At 36.7% G+C, this 26115-nt stretch overlaps 1 protein-coding gene across 3 annotated transcripts in view; it reads right to left on the bottom strand.

The window, feature by feature from the left end:
• The window catches only part of LOC132002655 (bifunctional heparan sulfate N-deacetylase/N-sulfotransferase 3), a 175653-nt gene that overhangs the window by 97881 nt on the left and 51657 nt on the right, over nt 1-26115 (bottom strand). For all 3 annotated transcript variants that reach the window (XM_059377783.1, XM_059377788.1, XM_059377785.1), the window contains exons 3-4: nt 24548-24635; nt 16534-16688 (exon numbers count right to left, since the gene is read on the bottom strand). In XM_059377783.1, coding sequence (XP_059233766.1) covers nt 16534-16688; nt 24548-24635 — 243 coding nt within the window. The remainder of the gene's footprint in view (nt 1-16533; nt 16689-24547; nt 24636-26115) is intronic.

Genomic DNA, 26115 nt, shown 5'->3' with positions numbered 1-26115 from the left:
AGAGAGAGAGAGAGGAGGAAGCAGGCTCCCTGCTGAGCAGAGAACCCCACGTGGGACTCGATCCCAGGACCCTGAGATCATGACCTGAGCCGAAGGCAGCGGCTTATCCACTGAGCCACCCAGGCGCCCTAAACAGAACCTTTTAAATTTCCATTTATGACTAGACTTGTTGCCTATTCCCGTGTTTCTCAGATTAGCAACTTAAAAAACCACTATAATTAGAAAACCCCACAATGGTAGGTAACCAAACAGACATTCTACATATTCTGTAGTAGAAAAAAATCTAAAATTTCATTACAACGTAGTTTGGAAAAAATTTGTGTTTCTCTGCAGTTCATTTTGGTTACATGTCCCACTTCCTCAGCATATAGACTTTCTTTCTTTGGTTAACCATATCATAGCACTGAGAATTTACATTTATAGTTTACATGGGTTTATGATAAGGTAGTAAGTTTTGGAGTTGTTTCTAGAAAAAAAAATTGTTTTGCTTTGCTTTTTAAAGTGGCTTCCTGAAAAGCTATTGCTTTTCACATAGAAAAGACTACATTTTTCCAGTTGACAGGAGTATGTTTGAAAAATGAAATTAGAACCTTTTAACATAGAATACATATGAGTGCACACATACTCATATATGCACATAGTATATATGAAGAAAATGATTTCTGAAACTAGGCCTTTAAATTTGAGGAACATTTTAATGTTTCTAAAAACAATGTTTTCCTAAAGTTAAACTAATGGGCCGCACAAGAATGTTAGCTTATGAGAGCCTACAGGGCCTGTAGCATCTGGAGGAGGTCTGTAGCAGTTGCTTTGACAGGGGGAAAGTAAGAAATAGCAGTGCAGGTGTCCCAATATATGTAAAATTACTATCCCAATGAAGCTGACTTTCTTCTTCACTTAGGACAAAACCAGGCAAGTCGGGATTGATTTTTAGGTCGGGGAATTACGATTTGGAACTGAATGCTAACATTTTCAATATTAAAATATGTTCCTGTGACAAATGATGTTATTTCTGATATGGTTTGAAATAAAAGAAACTGAAAGAAATAATTACCTGAGTATAGGAATCTGATTTTTACTGTTTTTTTTTTTTTAATTGTGCAAGTAGTTACTAATGTTCAGATTTAAAATTCTGTGCTGCTTTGATATAACCTGGGTGGCTTTAGAGTGGTTTTATATTCAGGTGCTAAATATAAATGCACTATCTTTAATCCATGGTCTAATCTTGAACTAACACGTATAATTTTCCACCTATAAATTTAGGGAAGTAATAATCTCCTAAAATGTAATTGGCACATTTACACAAATTTGGTTAATATTTATAGATTTGACCAGTAGATTTATTTTTTTGTTTTTTTTTTAACATGGTAATATTTAATTCATCATATAAATTTCTGTTTGCTGGTTGGTATGTGAAAACTCTGCTGTGATGATCATGTTGTTTTTTTTTTTTTTTTTTTTTTTTTTTTTATTTTTTTTATTTTTTTATAAACATATATTTTTATCCCCAGGGGTACAGATCATGTTGTTTTTAATACATTTGGTTTAAGAGTTTAAATTCATCCTCCGTCAGCAGCTATTGTATAATAAAGAGTTTGGCTGGTATTCATCATCCCTGGTTCCTGGGAGATAAGCCTGAAATCCTCAGATTTTTAGAGTGATAGGAATGTCTTTGTTATTGATGGTGGGCCCCTGAGACCATATCTGAGTCATGCTAACAAGATGACTCAGAATGTGGTTTGGCCGTGCCAGAAGGGCCACCCATGAAATTAGAGAGGAAGGGCTTTGAGCCAGGTGATATTGGCCTGACTTCCAGGGAGTGGAGGAGACCTAGACGTTGAGTTCAATCCCATGACCAGTGATTCAATCAATCGTGCCCCAATAAAAACTCTGGACACCAAGGCCTAGGTGAACTTCCCCGATTGGTGATTTTCTTATGGGTTCAGAAACCCCAGGAAGGTGATTTCTTTGTCTCATAGTTTGGATTTAAAAGAAGTGTGCTACAGTAACAGGAGTCTTTGGATTAAAGTGTTAAAGATGTTAATAATGAAATTTTGTGAAATAGAATGACATTTTTGTAACTCCTAAAAGAGAAGTATGACCTTACTACTCTGAAGTTACTCAGCTCTGGAAAAGAATATATAGTGTTTCATCAATAATCCTATTCTTCCCATATCTAAAGATACCCAAGTCCATGACAATGGTGTCAACCAAGAGTCTCAGGGATAGGGAGAGCATAGTATCATGGAGAAAGCAAAGCACAGATGTAGGAGTCCTGGGCTCAATCTCAGTGCTACCCTTCATACATTGTGGGACTTTGGGCAGGTCTCACTAAGCCTCACTTCCTTTGCTTGCCAAGTAGGGGTAATAAAATTATTTATAAAGAGTTGTAGAGAATGACAGATATAATATAAACAATATTATTGGTCAATTACTGTGTAATTTCCTTTCATTTTATTAACATTATTCTCTTTGTGTTTTAAACAACAAAAGGACAAGGAACAATGGTAAACTAAGAATCCTTCTGCATCATTTCTACCCTTCAAAAAACTCTTTGGGGCACCTGACTGGTTCAGTTGGTTAAGTGACTGCCTTGAGCTCAGGTCATGATCCTGGAGTCCCTGGATAAAATTTCACTTATTTATTTGACAGAGAGAGAGAGAGAGAGAGAGAGAATGCACAGGCACAGGGAGTGGCAGTGGGAGAGAGAGAAGCAGGATCCCCGCTTATCAAGAAGCCCCATGGGGGGCTTGATCCCAAACCTTGGGATCATGACCTGAGGCAAAGGCAAATGTTCAACAGACCGAGCCACCCAGGTGCCCTGAGAATTCTTATTTATGAGTAGACATTCCTTAAAGTAGATACAATATCAGAATCAATCTTATCTAGAAAGAGTTTTACAAAAAAGTATGTATTTTTTTTTCTGGAAAAAATAATTGATACTAGGTATAAAGTGGGAGGTAAAAATACACCCAGCAAACCATAAATTTGATAAGGCTGTAGTAACAATATCAGTAAAAACCCATCTTGACAATACATAGCCCCCTTCAAGTGCTACCCCAAGTTAACAGCTTAGTTATTTGAAAAACTTAAATGAAATTTAGTATACCCAATGCATTAAGAAATTCCAGTAATGAAAGTTAAGTTAGTGATTCAGTACCAATACTGAAATTTAATCTTCATTTTCCCTGGTACCCTCTAAGAAGGGATTATCCGAGGGAGACTGACAGATTTTCTTCTAGTCTTCCCTAATAATTATGTAATTCATTTCAAGTAAGTTTCTATTTAACAGAGCATGCTGTTTTCCTCTCTTCAAGTTCCCTTCAGAATTTTTGAAGTGTCGTCATATCTTTGTTGAGTGCTTCATAAGTAAACACACCACTAACGGGTGTACTTTTGTAAGAGTACTCAAAAGAATGATGTAAACACTTGTACCTTGCATAGGCTAGGCTCATTTTTTTTTCAATGGCTGGCATTTCTTCAAGTAAACACGTGAAGGAGTTTGTAGAAATATAAAAAATGAATTTATGAATTGTTTTAATGCTAGAGCAAAATAAACAAAAATAAAATTATCTGGAGACACAGTAGAGGAATTGGGAGGGTTTAGTTCAGTCCAGCTTTCTGGAGTATGAAGTGACGAGCCTTATGTGGATCCATGGGGTCCTTGAAAGGTAATAAAGCTATAAATAATTCAGAGACAGGCTTACATTCCCAAGGTACTTGCAAGCACATTAAATCTTTCCGAAAATCCACAGGATTGATTACAGTCGGAGTCTTTAAGTCTGCATTGTACCAATTTTAATTTAAGTTTAATATTCTAGAAAGAAAAGTTGGTATTGCTCTTTGTTGTAACTACTGCTTACCCTCTGGTATTTAAAATAGCCACCAGGATAGTTAACACTAGTGGTGCTGGCTGCACAAACACAGAAAATTACATAAATTACATAAAGAGCTATTTAAAAGAAAAACATGGTTAGAAATAATTCTCATTATAAGGTTTTGGTAATAGCATCAGCCATGCCATTGATACTGATATTTGACTGCCGTTACCAAAACCTTATAATCAGAATCTTATTACTTCCCTAGAGAGTTATTTTAAACAAATTCAGAATATTAAAATCTGACTTTTTGGGCTTTAGAGCTTGATAGCCCTGGGGTCAAATCCCTTCTCAGCTTTTTACTGACTGTGCGAATTAAGGAAGATCATATAAGTGCCCCAAGCCTTATTTTCTGCACTTACAATATGGAGCTGGTCAGCCTCGCAAGTGGTTGGGAGGATATTAACTGAGGACACATGAAAAGTACTAAGCACAGTGTCTGGCAAATACCTGGAGGCTCAAGTTTCTCTTCCTACATTTCATCTGGAGAGTCTAGAAACTTTCTAATTGAAATGCAAGGTCCTGTTTCATGCAGGAACAGAATAATAGAATTTCAAATTTCAAATTTGATCTGAGCACAAATTATAGGGAAAAATGGAGAATTAAGAAGGTTAGTTTGGATGTTGCTGCAATGACCAAGGTACAGGGTGAGAAATGTGAAAGTGGAGTGGTAATAGAAAGTATCCAAATGGAGCAGGATATGGTGCAAAGAAAGAACTCACAGAAATTGTTGAATGACTGTGGACATGGAGTGGGAGATAGGAAAATGCCAAGCAGGTGCAAGATTAGCATTTGAGCAGACTTGACTGTCATTTCTTCTTTTGCTGTCAGTATCATCATCCCTGCCGTGTTTATAATCACCTCTCGCAAAACAAGTGCGCCTTCCATTTTAACTAAATGTAAGACACTCAAGAAGGAAGGAGCAGTCAAAATTTAGTAGCAGCATGCATGGATCTGGAAATAAACCTTTCCCCGGCTCCGTCCCCACATCTGACTCCAGCCCACCACTAAGAATTTCTTGGAGAATTCATAAAGGCTTTGAGTTCATTTTGTGTCCAAATAAATTTGGGCACTGAGGGACTATTTTCATGTAGGACATATACTAAATTTATCTTTCTTTTTACAAAACCAGTTTAAATCACCCTATATGCACTGGAGAGGCAATGTAGATTTTTTTTTTTTTGAGGGAAAAAAAAAAAAAAGGAAAGGAATCGAAAAGAGTAGTTTTCCACATTCTCTAGCTTGTTAGGGAGCATGAAGTCTTCCTATAGAATAGAAAAAAGTAATCTGGAAAGGCATTTGCAAAGAAAAGGACTAAGATCCTGAGGTAATCAAAACCACTTTCAAAAGTGTAATGATGTATCCAAATGAGAAAAAAATGCTGTGCCACTATGGGAATGGACGGGGGCCAGTATCTTCATGTAGGTGAAATCCAGAGTTTCTAAGGAAAAGCAGCAGATCATACTTGCATACTTTAAATAAGTATGCGTACATAGAAAATTGGGAGGCTCAAACCTTGATATTAGTTTTGACTTGATATTACCTTTTGCTTCCTCATCATCCATCCAATAAGAAGCCCTATTGATTCTATTTCAGAAATAGTTTTCACATTGCCCTCCTTTGTATTCTCACTGCTGTTGGTTTAGTTAAAGCCTGTCTTTATTTCCTCTTCCTTAATCACTTTCATAGTAATCCAATTTGTCTACTTCCCTCTAGTCTCTCTGCTTTTCTCCATCCTCAACACTCCCACTCTAATATTTGGTGACTCTACAGTCTATGTGGAAGTGACAGAACTCTGGGAAGGAGATGACAGTATCACCGTGGAGTTCAAAATGCTTAAAATATGTAATTCTTGTAATTAGATACAAAATTTCAACTTAGGAAAGCAGATTCTAAAACACTCTGATGAGAAAAGGTGAAATAATTTATTTTATTTTTATTTTAATAATTAATAATTATTAATTATTTCAATAAAAAATAATTTATTGCTAGAAATAAACTAAAGGAGTACAACTAAAGAAGGATAGCTTCTTTAAAAAAATGTCATTCTTTTTGGAGAATTATAATTATTCAAAACAAGGCAGAAAACATCTATTTAACATAGTGATTAAGAGTCAGAAACATCTGAATTCAAGTGCCAGATCTGTTGCTTAGCTGTGTGGTTTGGAGGAATTACTAAACCTCTTCAAATATCAGGTTTGTTTTCTATAAAGTGGAGATGACATCAGTAGGGCTGTCATGAGGATTAAATTTTTTTTTAAGACTTTTTATTTATTCACTTGAGAGAGAGAGAACATCAGGAGGGGCAGGATTAAATATGATTAATAAGAGAAAAAACAAGATTATTAATCAAGAGCTCCAGCCACATAGTGAAGGGTCAATATTATTAGCGATTGTCTAAAGAAACTAACTATGCCAGGGCCCTCACACACACAAGGGTTTAAAACAGGTACGTGAAATGAAAGGAAGTACACATAACAAAGGATGAAAACAATTAACAAAACAAGATAAACAAAAAAGGTTAAAAAAATGTGAAGGAGGCTAAAGTTCAAAGTGAGTTTTTTTCCATAAATTACTAATTAAAAATAATTCTAATCAGCAAAAGATACATAAGTAATATTATTCCATGTTCACAGTAGGAGAGGGGAAGGCTGAAGTACTTTGATGATCTGGGTAAAAAGCAGAAATGTCCAGTATCTCTTCTGATTCTACTTTCCCTATCAAAGGGAACAGCTTTTCAAAATACATATGATGGTAAATACGTAAGCTTAGATGAAAGACATGATGAACTAAATTGTAAAGTATTTCAATATTTTCGAGGTTCAGAAGAGCACATATTAAAGTAATTAAAAAAACCAATTTGTAGGTTTTTAATTAACTTAAGACGTGTTCTTCTGAGCCTGTTCAACTTGATCAATAATGATGAAGATGTGGAAGTCATACTGACACAATATACTTGCAAGATATATGTATGGCACAAAGCTAGGGAAGATGTAATGCATGTTAAATAAAGAATCAGCCTTTACAAGAATGTTGATAGACTGAAATACTGAACACATAACAAATAGGAAATGTTAAAGGGACAGTTTTAATCTCAAAGGTAGCATTTAGTTAACAAAATCTATCGGACAAAAACAAATACCTGAAGGCTTACTAAATAGCTCATGGACAGAGGTCTGGCAGACACAGATGTTATATGATGGTTTAAAAAAACATGGTCTTTGGCTACATAAATAGATATAAAGTGTACATGGGCGGTGGGGCTGGGTGGCTCAGTGGGTTAAAGCCTCTGCCTTTGGCTCAGGTCAAGATCCTGAAGCCCTGGGATCGAGCCCCGCATCAGGCTCTCTGCTCATCGGGGAGCCTGCTTCCCTCTCTTTCTTTCTCTCTGCCTGCCTCTCTGCCTACTTGTGATCTCTGTCTGTCAAATAAATTAAAAAAAAACTTTAAAGCGTACATGAAGGGAAAAATTATTTCGCTGTTTTCTGTTCTAATAATGGTCAGATTAGGGCAACATATATTGGGAGGCAGAATGACAAGTTTGAAGTTGTACAAATATGGCAACTGGGATGATGAAGGGATCTGAAAACCTATAGACTGCTTCAAGATCCATAACTTAGACAGAAGCATATGTAGCGGTATTAATCATGTCTCTTTATTCTCTATATTTCTGATACTTTGACATCTGAGACCTTCCTGACCCTGCAAAGACTGCCTCTCCCATGGCTGTCCAGTTCCTGGAGATAATTAAACACCTACCCAAGAGCATGTTCTTCAAGCACAAACCAACCAGTTCAGGCTCCCTCCTCTCAACCACTTCCTTCTTCTTCTTCTTCTTCTTTTTTTTTAAATTGTGTTATGTTAGTCACTATATAGCACATCATTAGTCTTTGATGTAGTGCTCCATGATTCATTGCGTGTAACAACACCGAGGGCACCATGCAATCAGTGCCCTCCTTAGTACCCATCAATCACTTCCTTCATAAGTTGAGTGGCTTCATTCCTGCCCTAATCACCTCTGGGTCAGGTATGGCACAATTAGAAAGAATCCCTTTACAACTGTGATTGCTGAAATTGTCGTCCAACCAGCTAGTCCTAAACCTGTTTACCCTGCCTTGTCTTGCCTCTCCTGTAGAAACCACACTAAATGCTCTTGCCTTCCCCCTACTCTGTTTCTTGTCGAACTTTAGTGCTACCCCATGGTTTGCTGGATGGTGTGGTGTGCTCTCTTTTCTTTGGGAACTGAGAGTGTCAAGCTCTCTTTCCAATGGCAGTCCTCTCCTGATCTGATGATCTCACCATACCCAAATAATAATAAAGCCTACATTTTTAAACAGTAATGATAAAATCTTAAGATCCAGAAGAATATTTATTTATATTTTCATCTACCAAACATTGAGGACCTACTAGGTGTCAGTCACCATTCTGTGTACACAATTACCTAGATTAGCAGAACAACTCTACTCAAATGTGAGGGATTGTCTTCTTTCTTCTAGAGTTTACCTTCTGAGTAACACTCATTATAAATCATACAATTGATTATATTCAAGGGGTAATATTCAAAATATTTACCAGTCAGCATTCTATGCAACTGATCACTCAAAACTGCTGCTAAATGTAGAGCTGGAGATGGATGCTGGCCACTCGGAGCCAGGCTTTGTTAGTTGCTGAGCATTTGGGAGCTTTGAGACATCCTGGGGTAGGGTCTGAGGTGGTAGCGAGGGTAAGGGTAGTAGCACTGACACATTTCAATATTGGAATCACTGGCATGGCCACACTAGTACTTTTATATTGAATATCAGTCCTGATAATATATCCTTTGGTCTCCTCTTGTCTCTTGTCCTTACCAAGTTCCTTCAGCCATTGTTTTTATGAAGTAAATTATAGGCTTCACCTTATTAGTCATTGTGCCCTGAATAATGGCTAATGTCTTTTTTAAACTGCGCTACTTGGATAACTCAGAAGTGGTTTACCAGCTCAGGGTAGGCTTTTCTATCTTGACTTGAACTCTCTTTCTATTAGGACCACTAGAATTGTGCTTTGTTTTCAATATCAATAAAATAAAGATCTAATGTGTCTTTTTTATAAGGTGCTTCACTGAAGTGAAGATGATGGAATTCATTCATTCTCCAGCTGGCAAGCAAACTAATTAAAAGATTATCATATATTCCTTAAGCCAGCAAGTCTTTCAATATATTTTAAATTACATTTTGATACTATAATCTTTATTTCCATATTAGAAAAGCTAATGTGCTCACTAATCTAAAAAGTTGCTCACTTGACAATAGACATTTCAGCTAATGTGAATTAGCAGTTCTGCTGAACTTGGAAAAGAAGGGGGCCAAAGGACACTATTTGAAGGAATAATGATAATGCAGTAAAAAAGTACAATCCTTGGCAAGATTTTATGTTTTCAGGATCAGAAACATTGTTCTACTACTACTAATTTTAATAATATTGTCTGTAACCGTGTTAAGTATTATCTGATATTGGCAGTGAGTTCTACGGTAAAAATTTCTACTAATTATTTTATCATTAAAATTAAGCCACCATAATTTACCAAAAATGTTAGAGATCTAATTCTTCAATTGAGCGTATATTTCTTGATGATTTTTTGAGGCTTAACTGCAATGTTATTTACTTACTGAATGGAATTTTGTCCAATTTTAAAAGCTGTACAATAGATATTTCAAACTGTGTTGTAGGTCATTAATTCTTGCTTCAGATATGGTACCTTTCAAAAAAAAAACCCACCCTTGTTAACATTTCATTTTAATACCTGAATTAGCTCATATTTGATAACTAAAAATATTTTCTAATTAGCCTTTAAAGCTGTATTTCCTGGTGGCTGTAACCATCAAATGCAAGTTTGCTTAAAGGATTTACTTGACCTTCCATAATAAGCTATTAGGCAGAGCTTTCAAAGCTAAATTAAAATGGACATCAAATTCTCTTATGAGACAGAAGTGGCCACATTGTGAAAAAGGATAATAGATCAGATGCATTTGCTAAAACTCAATGAAAATAACAGGTGTTTGGCTGTATAGATGGTGATAGAGAATGCTCAAACAAAAGAGTTTTATGTCATAGTCTCAGACTCTCTTACTTGAAAACATACTTTAAATGTTTTCTAATTCAATCACTTATTTGAATGCTGAATTTCATCTGTGAGCTCCGATCTTGTTTGAATGCCCAGTTACTCCTAGAGCAACACTTTGGTTCTTTCTGTGTTCTTTCATTTCCTTAACTGGGAGAAACGCTCCTGCTCATGTTAAAATTCAGAGCCTCCAAGCTGGTGGAGAAAGCAGGATGTTGCCTAATTTAGACGCATGCTATTATTAGTATGGGGTTAAGCTTTTGCCTATTTCATCTAGTGAGTTGATCGTTGATGCAAAATTTCCTCCAGAATAGTTTCCACTGAATTAAAGTAGCCTCTCTATCCGTGATAAGAGATACTTATTCTTGTGGAAAGTTCCTCAGATTTAGTTGTTTGTTTCCTTTCCCAACATTCCAGAAACTGCCCATCTTAGGGAACCTTGGGGAAAGATGCCTTAGGAGACCAAACTGTAGCTCTCAGTTTCTCTTGTGTTTTCAGAATTACCAAACATGGCTTTGGATTACCAGGCAGAAGTGTAACCTAGACCTTCTCCTTTGAGTTGGGTTGACAGGCTAGTGAGAAAGCCTGGGGGGAGAGGGTGTGTCACAATTCATACAATTTTAGAAGACCTAGATTTCTGGGCTTAATTCTACCCCTACTGAGCTTTATAATCCTGAGTGAGTCACTGTATTTCTCCGATTTTTAGTTTCCTTATCTATAAAGTGAGAATAAGCATACCTACAATTCAAGGTTGTTATAAGAATAAAAGGGAATAACACAATATATAAAAAACTAAAACCCTTTTCTCCTTACCTCTTTACATTTAGCAGCAAAGCTGCTTTGTAACCCTAATGCCTTAATGAGAAGCAAAAGAGTTAACATTTGTTTAGAAAATGTGTAGAATTCACATGAACCAAATGTCATTGCAATACAGAATAAGCTTTTAACCTTGAGGATTTTGTGTCTCCTACCTGTCACCCTAAATACCTGAGAAGCCTAGGCAAAAATTGAAGAGGGCAATTTTCTGATACTGAATATGTAATGATGATAAAAACAACAACCGTCATCTTCTGTTTGTTAGGTGCTAATCACTGTTTGCAATTACTTTACATGCGTATTCTCTTTCGTGTGGTTATGGCGGGAAGGGACTGGTCCTCGATTTAGTCTTTTTTCCTTATCTATCCTTTCCTGACAAAAAGAAATCCATGGATCCTATATTTGATTAACATTAAAGAACACATTTTGCCTTATTTCTGAAGACCCTCCGTGACTGTTCTCTATGCCTTGAGGACCATAATTTGGGTTGTCAACCTGTAGTTAGGAATGAGATTTCAAAGAAAATGTCCTTTGCCTGGCACTTGAGTGAGGAATGAGAATGACCAAATTTCACTTCTGAGTTATTCTTTTAATTCATGATGCTTTTTAGTTGAGAATTCTAAAAAAATGTGTATAATTCCTGTGCATGTCTGTTCTTGCTATGTGTACTTTCAAGAATTTACACTTGTTTTAAGTACAAACATAATATTCATTGATTCATTCATTCAGGTAATAATAGAATACCTATTATCTAGATACTTTCCTAATGGCAGAGGAATATAGATAGCAATGAATGTTATGTCATTCATCAAGTCTGCCTTGAAAAACTATTTTCTTTTGAAAGCAAACAAAAGCAACAGCAAACAACAAAAACCTAACTGCTCAGTTACCAGTTTTAAATTTCTTATTAGTACGTTCTTTCATTCTATTTATGTATTTTCTTCTTTCACAAATTCTTTTCTTCACAGATTAAAGAAGAAAATACAAAGTAATTTTCTTGTTCATATCCTTTCTTGCTGATTAATATTGCTTATATCAGCAAGTCTTAGGCTTTTGAAGATGACAAAATTAATGTTTGCTGTGTTTAGTGCTCTCTGTTAGAAATTGAGACATTTACACACTCTTATGTGCTGTTTACCATTTCTGTTTCAATTCTGTGGAGGGAAAAGGAGGCTCTCCATCTCACAAAGAGTTTGAAAATTCTATCAGAACATTTTCACAAGACTGGTACGGAGGACACTGTTCTCATCTTCTTGACAAAATGTCAATGCATGGCCATGGTACACTTGAAGCTGCATATCTATTTTGGGCAGTCCCTGAAGTTGAAAGACAAGTATGGGCTCCCAATGCTATCCATAAAGTGTTTGGTCTTCTATATCCTCAAGAAAAAAAGTACATTCTATAAATTCTAACCTTTTCTTGTACACATTTAAGTAAGGTGACGTGTAGATTGATTCCCTAAACATCTTGGCTTTGGAAGTTTATACGGAATACCACTCTGTGGTAAGTGAGTCCAGTACTCTGAAACACTGAGTAACCAAAAAGCCAACAGTTATACGGCCAAGTGGCCAGCCTAGGGAGACATAATCCTTGCTCTTGTTTCCACAGATTGACAACTGCAATCTCTTATACCATTTTAGGGTGAAATATGTTAGGGATAGTTGTGTGATAAATAGAACTATACAGTCTAAGAACATAAAATACTGGGAGCTATGATGCTTAAGGACGATAATGTTGGGAAAGGCATATATGTGGGGAAACCTCAAAATTGAGGAGTCATATTTCAAATCAATCATTTCTAGTTATGGGGTCAGGACTTTAAATCTCTGGTAAAACATTTTCTGTTTGTCAAGGGAGCAATGGTATTTTAGAGTTTTTCAAAATCATACTTAAATTAACCAGAGCTGTGTATTTTAGTTCATTTTGCATACTGGGATAAGTCTACTATTAGTAGGATTTGCTTAGAAACACGATTTGGTGGGTTTAGAATTATTCGCATTATAATTTATGAACATTGTAATATCAACCTTGTGGTTTGCAAATAAGATAAAAGGCTATAACAGATAAGATATATTACATTTCAAATCTTTCTGAAAAGATTTTATTCATTTATTAGAGAGAGAAGGAGAGAGAGAAAAAGGGAGACAGAGAGCATGAGCAAGGGGGAGGGACAGAGGGAGAAAGAGAGGCAAATACCCCGCTGGGGGGTAGCTGAACATGGGACTTGATCCCGGGACCCTGGAATCATGACCTGAGCTGCAGGCAGATGCTTAAACAACTGATCCACCCAAGTGCCCCTCAAATCTTTTTTGAGTGGTAATTTCTGCTGCCTTGATCATTTATGCTTCGAATACTTACAGAGTACCTTCATGATATAGGAACTGCCATCCTGTGATGAACAAAATATAGTTCCTGCCCCAAGGCACTCCCCACCCAGGGTGGGAGAATGCTGGGTAAATAGACAATTGCCTGTCTCGAGTTCTCCCATGTGTTTCTGTGCCCGTTAGTATTTTTCATAGAAATACAAATACTGTATGGGCCTGTTGATCACCATATACCATCCCTGCTGACTACATGCACATTTTCTTGAAAACTGTACTTATTAGAACTTTTGCTATAAATTTCCCTGTCAGGAATCAGAAACCCTTCAGTATAAAACAGTGTATGAAAATTAAAAAAAAAGTGTATGAATCACATGAATGTCCCATCGCTATAACATGTGTGTTTAAACGATTTTCTTCTCATTTCCATTGCCTCTGTGGCTTGAATCTTCATTACCTAATCCCCACATTATGGTCTCCTCATCCTCACCACACTTCAGTTCTTCCTGACATGTACATCTTATCCTTATTTCAGGTATATCTAAATCCTATTGCCATAAGTGCATTTTCCTGACCACTCCCAGTGACACTTATTTATCTGAACGGTGGGATTTTACATCTGTACAGTTTGGCACTAGGTCATGGAATATCTCATTTTGTTGGAGGATTGTTTTATGTGCATATTTTGCCTTCCTGGTATAGCAAAAATCTCCTTCTGGATAGGGAGCCATGTCTTATGAGTTCTGACTAAACTGTCATGTAGGTAAGTCTTGTGAGTGTCTTGTGAAGTTTCTCTTTTTAAAAATTTTTAAAATTCTTTATTTAAACCCAATTTAGTTAACATAAACTGTATTCTTACTTTGAGGGATAGAGTTTAGTGATTCATCAGTTGCATACAACACCCAGTGCTCATGAAATCAAGTGCCCTCCTTAATGCCCATTACTCAGCCATTCCTTCCTCCACCCACCTCCCCTCCAACAACCCTCACTTTGTTTCCTAGAGTTCAGCATCCCTTAGGGTTTACCTCTCTTTTTATTTCCATCTTATTTTATTTTCCCTTCCTTTCCCCTCTGTTTTGCTTCTTAGATGCCACATGAGTGAAATCATAGTATTTGTCTTCCCCTGATTTATTTTGCTTAGCATAATACTCTGTAGCTTCATCCATGTCACTAGAAATGGCAAGATCTCATTCTTTTTGATGGTCTGAGTAATATTTCAGTGTGCGTGTGCGTGTGCGTGTGTGTGTGTGTGTGTATGCGTGTGTGTGTCTGTGAAGAAGTGATATGTATACCACCTCTTCTTTGATCATTCATCTGTCAATGGACATCTTGGTCTTTCTATATTTTGGCTATTGTGGACATTGCTGCTATAACCTTCTACTCTTCTCTTCTGCTCCTCCTCTTCTGGGACCCCTATTACCTAGGTACTGTTTCACTTTATGGGATCACTTGAGTTCTCTAAGTCTCCCTTTGTGATCCAGTACTTTTCTTTCTTCTTTTCAGCTTTCTTCGTTTCCATCATTTTATCTTCTATATCACTGACTTGCTCTTCTGCCTCATTCTTCCTTGGTTTATATACTCCATTTGGGACTGCATCTCGATAATAGCATGTTTAATTTTGGCCTGACTGGATTTTAGTTCTTTTATTTCTACAGTAAAGGATTCTCTAGAATTTTCTCTGCTTTTTTCAAGCCCAGCCAGTATCTTTATATTCATTTTTTTAAAGTCAAGTTCAGACATTTTACTTATGTCCATATTGATTAAATCCCTTGCAAGTAAGCACTACTGCCTGTTCTTTTTTTTGGGGGGTGGTGAATTTCTCCATCTCATCATTTTTTCCAGATAAGAATATAAGAAAGAGAAAAAGAAAATCTGATAACAACAATAGGAAAAAACCCTGGAAACAAAACAAAACAAGAAAAAAAAAAAAACAACAACCAGGAAACATAACAAAGTAAAGAACTAGAGTAGGTGTGATTTGGTCTGCTTGTTAAAAGAAATGAGATCCCAAAATAAGAAAGAAAGAAGAAGTTATATATATATTTATATATACAAAAATAAAATAAAGTACAATGAAAGGAAACAAATATATGTAACACATATATAAAAATAAAAATTAAAAAGAATAAAAAAATGAATTGAAAAAATAATAACTGAAAAATAACACTGAAAGACTAAAGAATTGAAAAACAACAACAAAAGCTATATACTGTTTTCCCCAAGAGCTGAAGTTTTGCAGCCCTCTATGATCAGTAAACTTGTGTGAGCCGGTTGTTCCAGCTGGTCTTCTGGGGGCGGGGCCTGTTGCACTGATTCTCAGGTGCACTTGCCCTGTTGCACATGTGCCTCTGTTGCCAGGAGGCTGGACTGTAAGCAGCTCCAAATTCCACTATGACCCTGTTTTGTTACCTGAGGGCTTTCAGCACTGATGGGTAGAATGAATATGGCAGTGTCCAGCTCTCTAGCCCGGGAGCTGAAAATTTGCAACCCCCCTTTCACTGAGCCTTCACAGAAAAGCGATCAATCACTCTTCTCTCCCTGGTCCCTGTCTCAACTCTGTTCACCCAGCCTGTGACCGAGCATTTTTATCTCAGGCACATGACTGAGTTTCAAAACTCCAAATTTTATAGACTCCTATAGTGTGGACCTGTGCTGTTCCTCCCGGGGAGGGAGGGGTGTTGGCATGCATCTGCCTTTTGCTGGACTGCTGCTAGGAAAGTGGTCACATGACTGCACAGTGGTTTGCAGTTTATGGCAACACTGAGCAGAGAGCTTGCATCTAGACTCACTGTTCTCAGTTGCTTCCCCACTCCTGTTCCTGGGAACTCTGCAGGACCCAGGCACCCCCATTCTTCCGGTGACCCCAGGGTTCCTGAGACCACGCTGTCACACCAGGATTCCAGCCCGCTTCCCCACCTGAGCACCTTTATGCCCAGGACATCCCCCACTGTAGCAGATCCTAAAAGTTTTGCTTTTGTGCTCCGCTGCTTACCATACCTTGCGGTAGCCTCCTTAAGTACCCTCCCTCCCCTCCGCCATATCGTCAGATGTAGAGCCCCATATTCAAGTCTCTGCACCTCCTATCTTCCATGAAGTGGTCACCTTTCTACTCATACGACTGCAGCATTTCTTTTCTCAGATGTCTCCAATTGATTTTGCAGGTATGATTTTGCAGAATGATTTGATAATGATCCAGCTGTATTAATTCGAGGGACCACACAGACCTAGAAACCCCTACTTTTCACCATCCTAACTCCACCCTTGTAAAATTTTTCTTAAATTAGACCCTCAACGCCTTAGGCATAGTATTGAGCATCCAATACAAATTCAAAAGTCACATCCTTGAAAGGCTCCAATACCAAGTTTTTCTAATGCCAGTGTACACTACAGTTCAATGTAATATTCAAAGTGAGTTACTTACTAAAGCAAATTTTTTGTTGAGAATCATCTGCTCCACCAAAGATGACTCATTATGAAAGAGGTGAGGTTGCATATGGCTCCACATATGAGGAAACCACCAAAACTCATCCACAGACCCCAGAAGATGGTCATCTCCTTCATCTTCCTCTTCAGTTCCTTCAGGGGAAAAGGATTGTTCAGTTAATTTTAGTTACAACGATTGCCCATCACGCCCATGTATGTATTTAGAAGACTCCATTTATTTATACTTTCTTTGATACACAGAAGGCTTTAAACATGAAATGTAACAAAGAAAAACCTGTTCCTCAGAGAACAGCCAGAGACTGTGACAAAACTCTTTTAAAAAATGTTCAACATGAGCCATAGGTATAGAATTACTGCAAAATGGAAATATGCAACCATTCCCAAGGACATTAGAACTCGTTCAGTGTCTGTATAATCTGTAGTTTAGAGAGGATGGGGGGATAAGTAGGAAATGGAATCAAGAGAATGTGTATAAAGAAATGAGTGGCAGAGCTCCAGCAGTAGGTCATTCTGGCATGGGTTGTGACACCAAAGTCACAATAAAGTAATTCCATAGTTTATTTGGGTTCCTCATTAGCTCTGAGAAGAAGCTACTCAGTAGTTAGTGAAAACCAAGGCATAAATAAGGAGGAAAAAAGGAAATGTAGGAATTGTTTTTTGGGAGATTAGAGAAAATTGAACGGAAGAAAGGAGAAAGGATGAAAGTGAAGGAAAGAGGCTGAGAAGTGGTAAAGTCGGAGTAAACAAGTCACGCTGCTCCTTGACGGTACTCGGGTTTCTCATGATTGTCCTTTCTCTCAAGTTCTAGAAGCAGACTTTCTGTCAAGAAACTCTTGTTTCCTGTTGTCAATGACAACTCCTATTGTCATTCTTTTGTTTTTTCCTATTCGGGCACATTTTATTTCCTCTGTTTTCCCTGCAGTTTAGGTGAATGGGTGAGAAATTCCTCAATTTTAACTGGAGTGGGATAGGACTCCCTCGGTTGCTTTACCAGAGCCTGGAATGAGAGCCGCAGAGGTTGCCTCACTACTATCCAGGCGTATCATAAGATGATATTAATCTCCACAAAATTACACAACCACACTTAAAATTTAGCCACAACACTGAATCTAACAAGCTGCTAGGATATAGAATAGTAGGTTCTTCCAATGATGTTCCCTTTACGTGGAGAAAATGCTCTCTTGTATTTTCAAAAATTTCATTTTTCTGATATGACTGGTTTCAGTAGTGCCCTATGGGCTAAAGAGGGAGGGCAGACTGCTCTCCTGGCCCAGCAGCAGTGCCTGCTACTACTGCTCTTCTCTTCATTTTTCCAAGGGAAGGAAGGCAGAGCCCACTGGAAGGAAAAGAATCAGATCCCTGATTTACTGGGCGGTGAAAGGGACTTACCAAAGATAAAGGCATAGCACGAGGCTGCACAGTCCTCATTTATATAGGGACAACAAGGATTAGTAATGTAGAATGAGTGGAATGACCTAATTCTTCAACAAGGACAGACTTTAATTTCACTTTTATATGGTTAAATACTCAGCTGATATGAAGAAACTTTTTTCCTTATATATAAAGAGCACCTTTAAATTTAATCTATTATAGTTCCCTAATTTTTTCCTCTTCATCACACATTCATGTTACCAAAATGTTGTGGAACAAGGAGAGCCTTTAGAGTTAGAAGTTTTCAGTTTATTTGTAGCTTCCACCATCACATTTGAATTGTGTGATTGTGGGCAAGTCACATACCCCCTTTAATGTCTGTATTTATGCAGGTAAACAATGGATAGCAAGCAATACCTATTTTATTCTTTTGGGGAAGGAAGTGGCACTATAATCCTGACACATATTAGGCAATCTAAAGTGCCTTTTTCCTTTCATTTTATGTTTCTTACCCTTGTTCTCCTTGTGTCTTTTGAGGGCCTCCTTGTGTTTTATTTTTTCCACGATGATACTGCATGATGTGTGGGGGAAGATCTCCCTTGGGTGTTATGTGGCAGATGGGACACTGCTCAAGAACTGACCATGCCATCATATTAACTGACTGACCTGATTAGTGAGTCACCGGCAAAAGCATTCTTGGGGCTTCTGAGTGATTATTTTACAGTTCAGGGGAAACGTCTAGAGAGGAATCCAAGGGAATATGAATATATGGATTCAGGATTTAGAGTCTCTGATGACCCCAATCATTGCAGGGTCTTCTTGGATCCTGCTACCTTTTAGGTGATAAATATGGTGGCCATGGTGAAGAAGCATTTGTTACATTGACTGGTGTTGTTTAAATATGTAGTTTTTTGACATAAGGATGATGTCATTTAGTTTCCCCACAATTAAACATCTCTACTTACATCCAAGAGACTGTCCTCTTTCTTAACATTTTGTATGTCCTCAGGACACCATATTAGTTAAGATTACCATTGGTTACTTATGGCAGTTTTACTTTCCATTACTGAAAAGAAGCATAAGTCTCTGGGGTTTCCCAGTAATCAATGCATTCCTGACTTCCACCTCCTCTGGATAAAGTGAATGTGGGTAGAGTGAGATGAGACTTCCTAGATTATGAAAACTCATCCCTCTACTGCTTTGACTCTCTATCCCCTATCCCCTGTAACTCCTATCTTTCCCTGTAACTTTCTTCTCATCTCTCCTTTGTGCATTTTTCTAGCTGGACTTTATCCACAGTTTCCTTATCAGGACAGTGGAAAGGTAGCTTTAGAAGGAGAGCTCAGGCATTTGTTGTCCTTTCCTGAATATCATGGTGCCATCTGTTAATAAAATAGCCATACATCATTTGAATCATGCAGAAATTAGACAAATGATGTCTGCCCTTTGATAGATTTATATAAATTTATAGTGGGCATAAATGTATGCCTTTCCCCTTTTCCTTTATAACTCTGATCTGATTTCATTTAATCCTACTTTGGGGATGTTTTACATCAGAATTAATTATATTGAGAACAAGTGTCTATTGCTTATTACTTTAAACAGTATGATAAAAAGCAGTCGAAACATAGCTGTGGTTGGATGTCCTGGATGCTTGCCACCCCGTGATCTCCTAATTTTGCCCACCTTTGTTAGAGCTGGAGGAGGAGAGAACCAGAAATCAAATTCCTCAATTTTAAGTGTCATTTTTAAGGTGTTAGAAAACTATGCTGAAATCTTAGAGTTATTGCAAATTATTATTTTATTATGCATCTATTTAAATAACTTATGTCTCATCAGTATCTTATCTTCTGTTTTTCCTACTTTGATATTCAAAATTGTCATTGATTGAGACTCTACCTTTTTTTTTTTTAAATTTTTTTTTAAAGATTTTATTTATTTATTTGACAGAAAGAAATCACAAGTAGATGGAGAGGCAGGCAGAGAGAGAGAAAGAGAGGGAAGCAGGCTCCCTGCCAAGCAGAGAGCCCGACGCGGGACTCGATCCCAGGACCCTGAGATCATGACCTGAGCCGAAGGCAGCGGCTTAACCCACTGAGCCACCCAGGCGCCCCGAGACTCTACCTTTTGTCAAGCATTGTGTTAACTGTTTTATAAGCATCATCTCATTTAATGCTCACTAAAACCTTATGAGATAAGGGCCACTGCTAACTCTATTCTTCAAATAAGGAAACTGGTATTTGGAAAGGTAAAATAATTTGTCCCACATCACTGACAAGGTTGGGACAGAACCTGGTGTCTTACTGGGAATTTTTCTTCTGAGTTGTAGGAGGTGCCCAAGTAAGGAAAGAGAGAAATCTTTCAGAAACAACAAGGAAAGGCAGCAACTGGCTAGAGTCATTCTTTAGCATTCAGCATTGGACAAAAAACTGAGCTGCCAGGAGTATTTTCGTATTTTTCTATTATGTTTGGGAAAGAAAGCTTTTAATTATTCTTAGTTTTTGCAGTGATTTTCTTTCACAACAAAACATGGTCAAATTTTATTCTCTGACTTATAAATTCTAACCCAAATTAAACAACTCCAAATTTAGGGCCCTTAACTATCATGAATTGACCAAATTTGGAATTTAGAAAATAAGATCATCATTTACTTCAATATAATATTACTCTTCACATTGGTAATTAATTCTTTGGTACAGTTAGAATTTACCAAAATTGTTGGTTCTCCAAGGTTTGGGGAAATACACAAACCTAAAGAATGTATAGATAAAGAGAAGGAACGCTTTGCCATTCAGCTTCCTTTATCTAGGATTCCCAGATAAGCAATAAAAATCCAGTTTATCTAATGCATAAGACTTGGGCTCTGCCTGACCTAACGTTGAAACTATTTTTGACACTTAACTAGCTATATGATCTTGGGCCCCTCTAAATTTCTACTTAGAAAGCAAGGGAATATACTCTTTAACTCCTAGGCTTCATTGAAAAGGTACATGAAAAGTGCTTAGCTAAGTACCTACAATACAGTTTTGCTCACTAAAAGGGAACTATGATTTTATTTCCTTCATCTCTTATGTTTCTGCCCAAACCCTTCAAGAACTAAAATAGACCAAACAAGATGGAAACCCTCTCCTGAAAGAAAGTCTTACTGTGATGATAGTGCTGTTTTTCTCCTTCCCTTCAAGATTGAATAAAATGGAATTTTTAATAGGAGAAGGAATTGCTCATTTAGAAAGAAGACAATGTAATTCAATTAAATATTATAATTTCTAATTTTTGAAAGATTCAGAGTATTAAATTTTACATCTTTTCCCACTAAAAAGTGATTGTATTGATTTTAGATAATCCTAGCTAAGTTTTTGTGGAAGCTTTCATATCATACACAGATAATAAGATCTGTTTAAGCCTTGGCCTTAGCTTTATTCTGTGTTCTGCTTTCCTTGGCTTAGGTAGTAGACATCCTTACTGTGAGCTGTGGGAAGTGTCCAAGTAAGGAAAAAGGACAGATCTTTCAGAAGCGAAAAGGAAGGAGAGCAGTTGGCTAGAGTCACTCTTTAGCATTCAGCATTGGCCATAAAATAAGTTGCCAGAAGTGTTTTCTCCTATTTCTATTATGTCTTTCTTTAAAGTTTTTCTTCCTTTCTTTCTTCTTTCTTTTTCTTTCTTTCTTTCTTTCTTTTTTTAAAAGATTTTATTTATTTGAGAGAGAGAGACAGAGAGAGTGACAGAGATAGTGAGAGAAAGCAGGAACAGGAAGGAGAGGGAGAAGCAGACTCCCCACTCCTCCCAACATGAGGCTTGATCACAGGACCCTGGGATCTTGACCTGAGCGGAAGGCAAACACTTCAGGGACTGAGCCACCCAGGGGCCCGAGAAAGAACATTTCTAATTATTCTAAATATTTAGAGTGATTTTCTTTCACAAAACAACATTGTCAAATTTTGTTCTCTGAAAAATACTAATAGTTAAAATAAAAAATTTTATTTTCCCTCAGTCATTTGTTCATTAATTCATTTTCAGTAGTCACTGTCCTAGTTGCTGGTGTTACAATAGTGAAGCCTTCATGGAGTGTTCATTTTAGTAAGGGAAGAGAGACAACAGAAAAATAGACAAAGTGCATTCAACACCCATTTATGATAAAACTCTTAGCCATCTAGGAATAGAAGGGAGCTTCTTTAAGTGAACAAAGAGGGTCTAGGGGCACCTAGGTGGCTCAGGTGGTTAAGTGTCTGCGTTTGACTCAGTTCGTGATCTCCAGGTCCTGAGATCAAGCCCGTGTTGGGCTCCCTGCATCTCCTCTCACTCTGCCCCTCCCCCCTGCTCATGTTCTCTCTCTCTCAAATAAATAAATAAATAAATAAATCCTTTTTTTTCCTTAAAAAAAAAAAAGGGTGTTTACAAAATAGTCTATTGAAAGGATTCCCCTTGAGAATGGGAAAAAAATCTACTGAGAGATTTCCCCTGAGGTTAGTAATAAGACAGGAGTGTTATCATCACCACTTCTATTTACTTTTGTACTGGAGATATAAGTTAGTGCAATAGGTAAGGAAAAAACAATTTGTAAGGCTCATAAAGGAGGAAGGACAATTTTTAAAATCCAAAAATGACACGATGTATAGGTAGGAAATCCAAAAAGTGTCTACAAATGATAGAAATAGTAAGTGAACATAGCAGAGTTGTTAGATGCAAGATCAGTACACAAAATCAGTTGTATTTTTACATATCATCAACAAAGAAATGGAAAATGAAATAAAAACAAGACACCATCTGCTACTGCATCAAAGAGCCCCTCCAAAGAATAAATATAAAACCAGTAAAGTTTTATTATGTATAATTAAAGATGACCTAAATGTGTTCAAGGATTGGAAGACTCAGTATTTAGGATGGCATTTCTCCCTCAAGTCAATAGATTTAATGCAATCTTAATCAAAATTCTAGCAGATTTCTTTGTGGATACTGGTAAACTGGTTGTAAAATTTATATGAAAATGCAAAGGGCCAAGAATTTCTAAGGCAATCTTGAAGAAGATGAACACAATTGGAAAATTTACACCGGTAGATACTAATATTAGTTATAAAGTTCCTGTAAATAAGAGTGTGATGTGGCATGGATCCAATGAGCAGGAGAGTCTAGAGTCCTCATATATGGTTATATATGACAGCTATGACACTATGGTGCAATGGGAAAAGGAAGGTCACTTCAGTACTTGGTGTCGGTTAGAGAACTTTGTGGAAAAAGAGGGTATCTTGACCTCTGTCTCACACATACACAAAAATCCATACCGGGTGGATTTCAGATTTATAAGTTTTAAGAAAGTAGGAACATATTTTTATGATCTTATAGTATGCAAAGATGTCTCCGAAAAGATACAAAAAGTTGACCACTAAAGGAACAAAAAGATGAGCTGGACTACATGAAGTATTTTTGGTCACCAAAAAACACTATTAGAAGTGTGAAAAAACAACCCATACAATAGAAGAAAGTATTTGGAACATATATAATTGACAAAAGGCTCATTAAGAGCATGTAAAGGAAAAAAAAGAAGAAAGAATATATAAATAATTTCCACAAATCAATAAGTAAAAGCATACAATGCTATAGAAAAAAATCTCAGATAGTTCACAAAAGAAGATATCCAAATAGCCCATAAATATATGAAACATGTTCGGTTTTACTGCTCATAAGAGAAAAGTTCCTTAAACATAACATATCTCTACAAGGTCACCAAAAAGGCTAAAATTAAAAAGATAAATAATATCAAATATTAGTGGGAATGTAGAATAACAGGAAAACTCATATACTGTTGAGAATGTAAATTGATAGAACCATTTTTGAAAAACTGTCATTTTCCTACTAAAGTTGGCCATAAGTGTGTTATATAACCAAAAATTTTACATCTAGTTGACAGTCAACAGAAAAGAGTAGTTATGTTCTCTGAAGGATGGTACAAAAATGTTCTTAATATGATTATTAAAAAAAAGAAAAAAGCTGAAGACTAGAAAAAAACCCAACCATCTACATTGGAAAGGAGCAGAATAAAGAAATTTTGGTATACTCCCAACAATGGAATGCAACACAGTCATGAAAATGGAAGAAATACAGTAATATCTGTAAAACCAGCATAATGTTGAGTGAAACAAGGTGGCTACAGAAGAGTCCTTCCTGTATGATCCTTTTACACACATCTCAAAGCCATGAGAACTAGTTTGTGATATTAGAAGTCAGGGTAGTGGATTTCTTTGAGGGAAGCTAGTGGCTGTGAGGAAGCACAAGGCGGTTTGTGGGGGGTGGGATTTGGTACCATTCTCTCTCTTGATGGGCATGCTGCTTTGTGAAAATTCACTGAGCACTACATTTAATACTTATGCACATTTATCTATGTAAATTACAGTTCAGTAGAAAAGGAAAGCTGTTAGGCCATTAGAGCATGGTGAATAAACTTTCAAACCATCCACATTTTGTAAATGTTAAAAAATGATATATTAAGTGGAATTGAATAATATGAAGAAAATAAAAATGGAGAGAGACATGGAATGTAAGAAGGTATGAAGAGAAGGAGGCACAATTTTTAAATAGAGTAGTCAGAGAGGCCTTATGAGAATAATTAACTTCCGTTTTCTTACCTGTATGGTAAAATTTTCCTGAAAATCCCAGGTTGAATGTAAAATTTGTGATTTGTGCACGCAAAAGATTCTGAGTGTCAAGCAGGGCCTGAAATACACAGTTTAAAAAAAACCCACATTATCCGGTTAGAGAATGGTTTTGAGAAGTTTTAAAAGATACCTTCCTTTTGCACTCAAAGAGTAAAACTAGTCTTTTATACATGAGAGAAAATGATGGAAAGTAGTGTCTTTACCATTTTACAACTAGAGAGATGCTTTCCAGATTGTGTAAACATATACATATATTTATCCTTTAGCTTGCAATAAATCAGCAAAAAGTGTCAGCTAGAAAAAGGAAGTTACATGAAAAGTTTATTCTGCCTATATTAAAGGAACTATTATCTAGTACATAAAATACATCTCCTTTCACTTCTCAGGGACATAGATCACCAATTGTCAAAAGAAGGACACTCTTTAAGTGTAACTATATAAGAATGTATGTTGAAACAATCATTGTTACTTTTTGCATATGTCTTTGCTCTTCAAAATCCAAGATTTTTCAATCTTTGAGTCTTAGATTCCCATGAGATAGTGATCGTTCTTCAAAAGAGGATATCACAATAAAGTAAATCTCCAATTTGGGTTTTCATTAAAAAACAAACAAAACCCCTACTTCTGATAGTGAAACTCTTAAAACAGGGTCATCTTATAAAGTATTTACCATGCTATGAATTCTAGATTTTAAAGAATTTTAAAGTCCATGCTATGGACTTCTTTTCTTCCTTCTCCTTCTTTTCTTTCTCATTCTCATTTAAATTCTTATTCTCATATTCTTTCTCTCCCTGCCGTCCTCCCCACACAGACTATGGTATCTGAGTACTCACTTCAACTAGGCAGAAACACTAAAGGTTAGATTTGTAAAAGATTTAGTTAACACTTCTTTTACACATAGGAAAACTGAGGAGAGATGACTTGCCCATTTTCACAGATAAAATTAATGGTATATCGTAGATTGAGGATATAGATTGCTTGATTCCATATTAGGTACTCTTTCCCCCCCTTTCCATAGTATATCTGGGCCCACAATAAGATCTTTTTCTTTTTTAAAGTAGCATGGCTGACACCTGGAAGCCTTGCCCGTTCAGGTTTAAGGTTTCAATGTTTTTTTGGCAATATAAATAGATATACCTTTTATTCAGAGATTACCCCATGATTAATTGTATGCCTTATCTGTGCATATATGTGATTCTTCTTATTGTGTAAAAATAGAGGAGGCGGACTTTTGAATCTCAAATTTAAGTTCATCTGAACAATAACAAGTTTTTGAAATTCAGGTATCTAAATCTTTTTATATCACTACTCTGTCTACTTGAACAACTTCCTTTGATTGCTCAACTGAACTGGGAAATATGTGGGTCCCAAGGGCACTCAAAGATGGAAGACAGGTCTGTTTGTGGATTTCCATGCCTAAGTACTGAAGCAACAGTGTTAACAATGGCAATGGCATTGGCAATGGCAATTTTCATTAAATTCTGGCATCACAAAGCCTGGACATGGGTTGGGCAGGGGAAGAAGAATTTGGCCAGTTC

The sequence above is a fragment of the Mustela nigripes genome, chromosome 1 (assembly GCF_022355385.1).
Source record: "Mustela nigripes isolate SB6536 chromosome 1, MUSNIG.SB6536, whole genome shotgun sequence".
Classification (NCBI taxonomy): domain Eukaryota; kingdom Metazoa; phylum Chordata; class Mammalia; order Carnivora; family Mustelidae; genus Mustela; species Mustela nigripes.
The sequence above is the reverse complement of the archived record's forward strand: the minus strand, read 5'-3'. Positions and strand labels throughout refer to the sequence as shown.